This window comes from Medicago truncatula, chromosome 1 (genome assembly GCF_003473485.1).
Source record: "Medicago truncatula cultivar Jemalong A17 chromosome 1, MtrunA17r5.0-ANR, whole genome shotgun sequence".
NCBI lineage: Eukaryota > Viridiplantae > Streptophyta > Magnoliopsida > Fabales > Fabaceae > Medicago > Medicago truncatula.
In genome coordinates, this window is record NC_053042.1 from 41,173,915 (window position 1) to 41,185,162 (window position 11,248).

Genomic DNA, 11,248 nt, shown 5'->3' on the forward strand with positions numbered 1-11,248 from the left:
TTCCATTCCATTTAGACTCGATAATTAGCGTTGTTGCACAATCAAACAATAATAATAATTTGTTTGTCCGCGACAAAACATTGTTTTGTACACTATTTATTTCATTTCCACTTGCCTCTTGAAGCATGCGAAAATGATGATCAAAAATATTTTTTTCGTAAAACTCATAATCAAATTTTGACGCCGACAGTGACGCATATACATATATATTACGTGTGCCATTTCGTTAACAAGGCAAGTATCACGCACAAAATTCATATTCATATTCATATCAGAGAAGACAGATAAACCCTACACTTCACAGATTTTCCATTCTAATTGCTTCAGCTTCAAAAGTCATCAGAAGAATTGTTGACAAGTAAGTTTCTGTTTATTTTTTCTCCCATTTTTATTTCCTCAAACAAACTCAACTCTCTGTTTTCCTGTCTTATTCAAAAAAGAGAAAAGGGAAAAAGTAACCGAAGAATCGTACTTTTTTCTTCTTTTCTTTATTTATATACATGTAGATTTTCAAACTCTTTTTTGAACCTATCTCTAAAAAGGTGAAATATAAGGTAGTATTGTTTTTCTCAAAAGTAAAAACCACTGAGTTTATCGTTTCAAATTCAGATCAAAAAGTGTAAGAACATTCTATTCAAAAGTACTATTAATTTTTAATATTTTAAGTTAATGGAATTATGAAACTGTTCTTAACTGAATTTTAAAATTTCAACTGCTAACTATTGTATTAGTGTTCTGATTAAAGTTTTTTTTTTTTTTTTTTGCAGAGATGGGTTTGGAGGAGAATGTTGCAGAGGTAGATGACAAAGCGAGATGGACGTTATGCAAACATACCTTTTACGATTTATCAAACGTCTCTCCTGTGGTGTTTATGTTTATGCTGAAAGAATGTTATTATCATGGTATGAATTTCTTCTCTTTAATTTGCAATATGATAAGATGTTGAGTACTAATTGTTTGTTGAAATGTCTCAACTAAATTATTCTCAAAATTTATTTTTATTCTATGAAGCACAGAGTCGGACAAGAACACATACACGTCAACACTGATAATAATTTAAAAAAGGACGTAATTCAATGTAATCATATGTGTTGGTGTATGTCGGTGTCTGACCCTCGGACACGCCTGATTGGAGGAGTATTTGTGCTTCATAGTTTTTCTTCAAGTCGATATCTTCCAATCAGACAGACAGACAGACAGACAAACATCGGTCTTTAATGTCTTTGAAACACTTGGTTTGTGTTTCTCTATGTTCGTTATGTTGTACCTATGACATCTAATACTAATTATGGAGGCTCATCTCAAGTGCTCTTATAATCAATGATTGATTGATCATTGCTTACTTTGAAAGCTTATATAGTGGATTGAATGGAGGATTGAAGCACTTATTATTATTATTATTATTATTATTCATATATTGTCCTAAAGCTAGATTTTCTTGGGTCAACATTTCATTGTTTAGAAATACATTATCTTAATGCTGTTTGTGACATCTCGAATTTTGATCCAAGATATCACTTAAAGATATTCACTTCTTCAGAAAAAAATGCGATTACAAGAAATATAGTCAAATTTCCTTAAAAAAGTAAATAATCTAAGTAATATCCTGGATCAAAATACTGGATGTTACAAGTGCTATATCCTCTTTAATTTGCCGTTACCCACTTCTTCGCTGTTTTCTTTCAGTTTGAAAAAGTGATTCTAAAATCAATAATCACTTCTTAGGGTCCAAAAGCTTTCTGAAAGTGATATTGATCGGCAAAACAGCAGGAAATGATTATCTGAAGTTTGAAATTGAAAATTCTTTATAACTTAATTTTTTTCCAGCTCTAATGAAGGAGTTTTTAATAAACTTAGGTAAGCTACTTTTTCAATAAAGACATTCAGCAGAATTCTTTGTTGCGGTTGAAATTGTTGGTTGTTCATCAGATTCATGTGGTACTTATATGTCATCCTGTTTCTTACTCTCTTTTCCATTGTATAGGGAATTGTAAGGCGACGGTCAAATTCCGAGCTCTTCAGGAACAACTATGTCTTGTGCTCCATAATGATCCAAAACCTGGACCAGCAACTTTTATTGTTCAGTGCCTGTATGTGTCTCCTGTGTTTGACAATCAAAGTCAAGGATTTACTCATTTGGTTATATCTTCTTTTCGCCGCTTCCTGAAAAGGTCAAAACCAACCATTACAGAAGACTCCTTGGATATAAAAAACTCGGCTGCCTATCTACTCGTTAATATTATTAGGGGCCAGATCAAGCATGACGAAATGATAGTCATGAAAATACTGGAGACTTTTGATGTAAAACTACCAAATGTTGAGAAAGCCCTGTGCCAAAATAAAGAAAAAGATTATTTAAGTTGTGGCAAGGCACAAGAACTGATTGAGCAGTATACTTTTGAATTGGTGAAATCGCAGTTGTACACGATAGCTGTCACTTTAATGGAGCATTTCTCAATTTCCCACTATGGCCAATCTTTTCTACTTGATATGATAAAGAGTAATCAATTTAAAGCTGCAGAGAAATGGGCAACATTTATGGGGAAGCCTATGTTGTCCATACTTATTGAGGAGTTCGTTCAGAGAAACATGCTAAATGATGCCTACCAGATTATAAAGAAAAATAATCTAAAGCAGGATTTTCCAGATGTGTACAAGAGGTGTAAAGAAAGGTGATTGATTCATACTTTTAACATTCAGAATTTTTTTCTCTCATTTTTTCCTAGTGCCGTTTGATTTTGATCACAGCATCTTAAATCTGACTACACCTCACCTATTCATTTTTTATTTCTTATTTATAAGATTACCTGATTGATTTTGCAGCTCACTAAAGAGCTTAGCAGAAAAGGGATGTTGGGACGTTGCAGAGGCTAGAATAAACAATGACAGACAGCTTATGGAATATTTGGTTGGTAGCTTTATTTATTTTTTTTTTTTTTTTTGTAATGACTGCATTACAATGTTATAATGTGCATCCTGTGTTGCATAGGTGTATGTTTCCCTTCGAGACTGTATGAAATAGAACAACTTTTTTTTTTAACCATGTCCTTTACAGTTTGTAGTGAACACTACTACCATTTTATTAGTGCTCACATGATCTGGCATTTTGATTTCTTTATTTTGTTGTTTATAAATGACACTTAACATCTTGTTCTTCCCCTCTAGTTTAGCCAAAATTTAATCCTTGCTAAATTTTTAGTTTTTAATCTGTCTATTTATTCTATATCAAAACCAGAACAAACATTTCATCCGCATGTGTTACTACTATTTTCTTCATATTCAGTGGGTGATATGGGCTGTGTCAGATTCCAGTGCATCCTAGGAGGTTGTTTCTTATCAACCTCTAACTTTACACTTATGCACTTGGTACACTTTGAATTGCTTAGGGGATGCTAATATTAGGTTGTATAATCCCAAACAGTCTGGAACATGGCAACAAAGTAGTGTTGGACTGGCCACGGAAGATGATATACTACTTTGAAACCATGCTGAAGTTATGGGTTTTTAATAAAGAGAGAATAGAAAGAATACAAGTAAAATATGATTATCATTGGTGATTTGATAATACAAAAAGTTTAAGCACTAACTATTTATTGGGATAGAAGGCTCCTAATTTTGAAACAAATCATAATATGAAAACTAACGTTGTGACACTCTTCAATAAGAAACTAGCTTATGAGATATCTTATATGTTCTAACAATAACAATAAATAAATTAGATATCTTATATATTCTAACAATAACAAAAAAAAATTAGGAGATTACATCTGAGCAAAACTTGTGCATTATCCATAGTAGAACATTCAATTAAGTTAATAATTTTTTGCTGATTTTCCGGAGCAGTAATTATTAATTTTTTCTTGTCAGATTCTTAGCCCTGATAGCCATGGTGAAATTTTAAAATATGTATGCTATGATCTAATAATTTTATATGTTCAAGGTTTATTTGGCCATGGAAGCTGGTTACATGGAAAAAGTTGATGAGCTGTGTGAACGGTACTCCCTGGACAGATTTTTGGATATTAAAGGTAAGGCAGTTTCTATTGACCAACAAAAATTCATAAAGAAAGAAAAGATTATAGTCTAATGAACACATACTTTGTTTCATTAAGTTTGTTGGTTGTTCATTCGTTTTTTGCCTCAAAAGCTATGTTTCTCTTCGGTCATTTTTCTTTTTTTTGCTCCTGTATCTTGAAGGATATACTCTTGTTTAATATTGCACTTTTAGCAGCTTGCATGGATTGATGTTGCTACCATTTGGTTTGTCTACTTAATTGTTATGTAGTGTGTCTGTTCTCTGTAACTTCATTCTCAGATGATGATCACAGTACGGCTTTTGTCATGTAGTGCTTGAAACAAGTATCCCTCAAGGAAATTATTTACATCTTGAGGAACTTATGGTGGAAGACATTATTTGGGTTGACGATGTTGAAGGTTTGCTTGATGCAACATGTCAGATTGAGGATGCTAAAGTCATAGGTCTTGATTGTGAGTGGAAGCCTAATTATGTAAAAGGGAGCAAGCCAAACAAGGTAATTAAATCAATCTTTTTAATAGAAAAATGCTTCTTCATCTAAAAAGCCTTGATACATAATTCAATATGAGTACGACGGGGATACCAATTTCTAAAAGAATTAAGATAGGAAACAGTCTATATATGTTAAAGACACATAAATACTCACACACAAAGACACACACTAGCACGTGTGTGTGCACTGTGCAGCACTACACACACACACACACACACAATCTTGCATGTACACATGCATAACACATCCATACTCACATGTGTACGCACATGTTTCCATGTATAAACTTAAATGCACACACACTTATCAAAGTTACTCACATGTGTGCGCACAATTATCTTGGTAACAAAAACATATCAAAATTCCGCACAACCTAAAAATGTTAGCCAGAGCTTTGTTCTTGATCCTTCTTTCTTCCTCCCCACCAAGGAGAACCAACAAAGTTGTGATAATGGGGGAGAGAGGTGATAGTCCTATCCTTAGCCTAGAATCCATATCTAAGAGAGAATTGGATTTAACAAACTTTCAAAATAAAAGAATAATAGAATATTTTATGGGTACGTATCGGAAAGTATCAAAAACATACTGGTATTCATCTTGGACACCGATATTTTTCATTCTTGTAGTATATGGGCTTTGGATTTCTTTTCTGCTTAATTAAATTGTATGAATTTATGTCTGGGTTTTAGCCTTTCGAGCTATGACATGTTTCTAATGAAAAACTGAACTCTTGATTCTCCTGTTATTCCTTTTCTCCTCACATTTACATGTTTCAGGTTTCTATCATGCAAATTGCTTCTGAAAAGAAGGCCTTCATACTTGATCTGATAAAGTTACACAGAGAGGTGCCTGAAAGACTGGACAGCTGTCTGACCCGCATTTTGCTGTCACCTGGAATTCTAAAACTTGGTATGAAAATTTTAAATTCATCAGTCTCATGGATATACCAGCTAAAAATACTTTTGGTGAACAATGTATCAACCTAACTTTTGAGGGATGACTATATTTACCTGAATAAGAATGCTATTTTTGATGGGATTCGATAACATGTATCTTGTACCGTCTGTGATAGGAACCCGGAATTAAAAAAGAAGAAATTTTAGTATTGAATATATAGAAAATATCACAGAAGATCAATCCCTCTGTAATCCCAAGGCAATTCTCCTTCAGAGTGCTAACAATGCATCTCTGCCTTCCTAATTCTTAAGTCTAATTATGGTCTTATTTATAATACTTAGAAATAAACTGCTTGCAACTGCATACTGAATAACTGTCCTACTGCTCTGAACCACTTGTTTTGTGTTCAGTAACTGCATCAGCAGTTACCCTATCAGTACACATTATTACAACCAACCCTTGCTAATACAGACAAAGCACTTGGTGTTGTTTTGTAACTTTTTAAGTCTGAATTAATAACCGCTAGGCATGTATCAGACAGTATCAAACCCGTATCCCTTAAGCATATGTATTGGTCTAAGCAGACAGGATTTGAGTCCCTTAAACATATAATCCTGAGTTAATCCTTGGTTTTATTTTCAGGGTATTGGTAACCATTTGACATGACGTGAGAACTTAGTCTCTCACATATACGTTGGAAGTATATTCTGGGTCACAAAAAACATTAGTAACCATTGCTGTTCTATGGCATGTATTTCAGGGTATAATTTCCAGTGTGATATAAAGCAACTTGCTCATTCATATGAAGAGCTGGAATGTTTCAAGAAGTATAAAAGGTTGCTAGACATCCAGAAAGTTTTTAAAGATCCTCGGGGTGGTTTGGCTAAGCTTGCAGAGGTACTATATCTATGAATTACATTTAGTATTTCATATCTCAGTTTCTGTTGATCTGATATTTGTGGATGGGTGATGATCAAAGCTCTCGTTTTTCTGTGTTATCATATTTTGACAAAATTCGTGTGTTTATTGGTAAATCAGAAAATACTGGGTGCTGGTTTAAACAAGACAAGACGAAACAGCGATTGGGAGCAACGGCCTTTAACTCCAAATCAAGTAATTTATCCTCTTTTTTTTTTTTTGTTTGCTATTAAAAATTCTGTCTTCATAAAACTTCTCTGACAATACTATTTCAACATTTGCTTTGGGGCCTTTAGGTTTCTGTCTGTAAAAATCCTAGTTTCTGCATCTTTCAATTCATATTCATTGTTTCATTGATCTATATATTGGGGGTGGGGGGCGAGGAATGGATCTTCTTTGTCGTAAATTTTTGGAGTTTATTCTTCCATTCTTAAGCACTAAGTAGTTGAGGTCGTATTAAACATTCATTGATATCATGAAGAGAGTATTAACATTCGTATTAACCAAGTGTGATACTAAGCCGAGTTTTTTTTTTGTTTAATAATTATGCACAATAACAAAATTTTACATAGACATCTTATTTTGTTCCACTTCGATACCACGTTTTAGTATTATTTTCTGAAATACTTATACAAATATCTACATGATAAAAGACGATTGAATACTAATGTCAAGTGTAAAAGGTTTACACTGTAAATTCATTTAACTTCCTTATATTGTAAAGGAGCTTTTCAGTATATTTATAATACAATCCATTTGAACCATCTCATTCAATAATCTAACACGGTTCTATATTTACAGCTTGAATATGCTGCCCTGGATGCTGTTGTACTTGTTCACATATTCCGCCAACTTCCTGATCAAGGAGATGAGTGGAAGTCTTGCATCGTGAGTAACAATACTCTTACACTCCTAGTCAAATAATCAGCCAGCCACCACTATTTCATTATTGCAAATTCTATTTCTCTGAATTTTGTTGCTTTCTTTTATGTTTGTTTTTAGTAGTTTCATCATTTTTTGCTGGGATTAATATTAAATCCTTGGTGAACATTTACTTTTACCATGCATTAGAATATCCTCATTTGGTATGCTTAATTACTCAATTATTTTTACTGTTTAAACTACCATCCAGGAATCCCACACAGAAACCACTAAGAAGTCGAAGAAACGTACCAAAACTTGAAGGAGAGCTTCTTTTCCCACCCTACGTTCCTTAGAACTACACGTGTTCGAAAGTATAGGATGACATAAAACTCTGAAAGTTTACTTCAAAACTGATTTTGAGGGCCGACAAAGGTCCCAAATTGAAAGCCGTGATTGAGACCAGGAAGAATAGATCCTCAACTGACATGTAATTATTTGAATTGATTTACGTGTATGATGGAAGCTTTCAAATAGAAAAACAATAATCTATTGCTGAAATGTAAATATTTTCCGTCCATCAGATTTCATTGAATACTCTTTTTCTATTTCTCATAATGCCTGTTTTTAATGACAAAATGTCTACTATTTAAAATATGGCAATTTGGACATGCTATATTTATAGCTGCTATTACGGATAGATTGAATCCCAAAATAAACATTACTGTAAAATGTTAATGAGAATGACGAGCTTTGCTAAATTCAGACATTCTCCCACTCTTATTGTAGCAACGGATGACAATTTCCATCAATCACCTCTAACTTCTCCTTCCCTCTTTGCCAAAAATAATAAGTAAAAATGCATATAAAATATAGTTGCAGGCGTTACATAATCCTTTAGTTTCATCTTTCAATGCTCTCTCATACTTTCTCTCTATCTAACTGAAATAACATTGAAAGGAAGATAAAGGGAGAGAAAAGAGAGGCATATATAACCAGATATCAAAGATTTAAGATTTGAGAAACTGAGTATCAAATCAAATCGAATATATGGAAGTTGTTAGACACCGGCAACCACGATCTTTATATGGAGCTGCAAGTTTGTATAATCAACATGGGCGTGCGCGGACCTTACACGAGAAGGAAATACGTGTAGCAAGGAGCAGGGACAATACCTCTACTTCTTGTTATTCTAATTATGAACCTTCTCCTCCGCGAAATCGTGTAGGGATCGTAAGCAATCCGTTTCCCCAATCGTTGTGGTGGAATGATAAGGATTCGAAGAGAAAACGTAGGGTGGCCACATACAGGCTTTATGCAGCTCAAGGTAAGCTCAAGTCTTCCCTCCAAAAAGGATATCACCGTTTCAAAATCGCATGCAAGAAGATCGTCACCTAGCTTAATGTGTGGGATGTATAATGTGTCCATTTTATCTTGCACATAATATAGTATAGGGTTGTGATGAAAACTTAGTTCATCATCGGTTCATGGTTTTCTATTGATTTTCATTTGTGTTGCTTCAAAAGCTTGGTATATTTTGCATGTCTAATTTTTCGTGCAGGACATGTATATAAGGATTGTAAATTTATTTGGAATTTTATTTTCTAAGATCATATCCTTTTTCTATTGTTCGTCTTACCGACATTTTAACCAATAGATTGTATGTCTGTATCATGTATGTGTTAATGTACATATGGGCATGGTTAACGGCCATGTTAAGGTGAAATGGTTTTCAGTGTCAACCTATGGTTTGGATCATTGATGTCTCGTTGTGAGAAGAAAGTAGAAGAGAGAAAGAGTTGAGAAATATAACAATTAATTAAATTTGTTATGTTGTTTGTTTTGATGAAAGAATTCTCTTTTCTCATTTTTTGTCTGTTTGTTTATTTGGATAAAAAGTGAGAAAGAGAAGCTCAATTATTTTAAGTGATAAGTGGAATCCTAAATTAAGATTGTACATTTCTCCTTTTTTTTCTTATGAGATCAGAGATTGTAAAATACAATGAACCTATGAAAATTGTTTCTTTTTTCATAAATTCTTTCAAAATCAATTAAGAGAACTTCACCATTTCTCTTTTCTTACTTTGTCTATGTTGTTTTGAAGACAATTTTTTAGGAATGAAGACATTTTTTTTAGTCGTAAGCAATTAACGAACTAATATTTCATGGATTCGCAACACACACTAACTTCAAATATACAATAATATATGTCCGATAATATAGAATTTAAATAAATTAGTTATCAATGTATTAAGATAGCGGTATGTATTGGAAGATTGAGAAGTATCTAAATATCTCGTCTCATTCAGTGTTTTATGACGACATCAAAAGTCTAAAAGTAGGACTTTGGTGTTATCTATCAATGTTTGGAAAGTTAATTTAAGTTGTAAACATTTAGTTCCAAAACTTTCAATGAAAATTTTAAGTTATTTATAATTGTTTATTTTAAGAAAACTACGATCCAAGCTCTGGATTATTCACATTTACGGTTTGAGAATCTAACCAATAAACTACTGACCAAAATAAAATACAAGAAAGAATATGCATAACTAAAAGGATCGTAAGATACTGTATAAATTGTAGCAGCATCAATTAATAATATTTTTTTATAGTTATTTCCTCTAAAGTATAAATTATCTAATATTTAATAAGAAGATATAGTAATTTTCAATACATGATGATATCAACTTTTATAGTTAAGTTGATCGTTTTCAAGTGATTAATAAGTTATTTTTAGGATAAATTGTTCAAGAAGACATCAGTTTGATTTTTAGTTTAAACAATTTTTTTATCGGATATTACTTACTTTCCATTCGAATTACTAGAGCCTTTTCCCTTTGGAAACCGACGGGTTAATTTTTATTTTTATTTTATAAATTTCATAGTAATTTTCATTATGTAAAAAAATAGGAGTAAATAGTTAATTTCCCCCCTGAAATTGTAGGTTTCGTTAATTACCCCTCTGAAATTAACAAAACTTCAATTACCCCCATGAAATTGCATAACGTTAATCAATATACCCCCTCCGTCAAATTTTTCTGTTAACTGTTTACGGTTATGATCAAATACCCCCCCTGAAATTTTGCACTTATGTGCAAAATGCCCCATAAACTTGAAAATCTATATTTTTTTTATCCTTGACTCAAGAGATATTGAAGGCAAACAAATTAACAATTATTGATCATATAAATTATTTATGGAAGGTATGTTACTCCCATGTGTTTTAAATATATACATATATAGAAGATTTTTTTTTACACAAGTTGGTAATTATGTTAGAGTATGCAGTCATAAAGTACACAAGACTTTGATAATTATGTCTCCATAAAGAAAATTTATAGATTAATATCTGCAGAAGGAAGAAGAAACAAGTCTTAGGTTTGTGAATTTGCAACTTAATTAATGATATAATTTTTATAATGCAGGAAATTTCATATCTATTAGCTGCAACATGTTAAATAGATTATGCCGTAGACCTTCTGCATGAAGCTGGTAGATCACATTGTACTACAAAGTTATGTGATAGATATCAATTTTCTGCTGCTATGACATTCTTGTCTTGGTTTATTTCAACAACTTGATATCTTTTTAATGTTTGGTTTTTAGTGTTACCTTCTTTGTAAAAAAATTATCTTGCTCCTTGATGATAAATATGAAATATGAATGAAAAGGTTGTACATGACAAAACCATGATTTCTTTGGCATATATTCATTCATTTTCTTGTGAATATAATTTTTATGACAATAAGTACAATATACTACTTGAAGAATTAAATGTATGATTTTTTGTAAGAAAAAAATCTAAAATTTTAAGTTTAGGGGGCATTTTGCACATAAGTGCAAAATTTTAGGGGGGTATTTGATCATAACCGTAAACAGTTAACAGAAAGATTTGACGGAGGGGTAAATTGATTAACGTTATGCAATTTCAAGGGATAATTAAAGTTTTGTTAATTTCGAGAGGTAATTGACGAAACTTATAATTTCGGGAGGAAATTGACTATTTACTCAAAAGATAGTAACGCATTGAATACGACTTCGTT

The 11,248-nt window shown here is 32.3% G+C and overlaps 1 protein-coding gene across 4 annotated transcripts; it reads left to right on the forward strand.

Moving 5' to 3' along the window:
* The first annotated feature begins 192 nt into the window (after positions 1–192).
* Positions 193–7,862, forward strand: LOC112421350 (uncharacterized). Of its 4 annotated transcripts, none has more exons than XM_039829523.1 (12): positions 193–358; positions 760–902; positions 1,828–1,857; positions 1,985–2,672; positions 2,824–2,908; positions 3,941–4,028; positions 4,348–4,532; positions 5,306–5,438; positions 6,187–6,323; positions 6,465–6,539; positions 7,146–7,232; positions 7,477–7,862. In XM_039829523.1, the coding sequence occupies exons 2-12, from the start codon at positions 770–772 to the stop codon at positions 7,525–7,527; spliced, it is 1,692 nt and encodes a 563-aa protein (XP_039685457.1). In that variant the 5' UTR covers positions 193–358; positions 760–769; the 3' UTR covers positions 7,528–7,862. The 4 variants fall into 4 exon arrangements, with proteins under 4 accessions (XP_039685457.1, XP_024638604.1, XP_024638611.1 ...); XM_024782836.2 differs by having other exon boundaries at positions 195–358; positions 768–902; XM_024782838.2 differs by lacking the exon at positions 193–358 and adding an exon at positions 498–619 and having other exon boundaries at positions 768–902.
* The last annotated feature ends 3,386 nt before the right edge of the window (positions 7,863–11,248 follow it).

Coding starts and splice junctions, on each gene's coding strand:
- LOC112421350 (XM_039829523.1), top strand. CDS start 770: ATGGGTTTGGAGGAGAATGTTGCAGAGGTAGATGACAAAGCGAGATGG. Junction 2,673..2,823: donor TACAAGAGGTGTAAAGAAAG/GTGATTGATTCA, acceptor TTGATTTTGCAG/CTCACTAAAGAGCTTAGCAG. Junction 6,540..7,145: donor GGCCTTTAACTCCAAATCAA/GTAATTTATCCT, acceptor CTATATTTACAG/CTTGAATATGCTGCCCTGGA.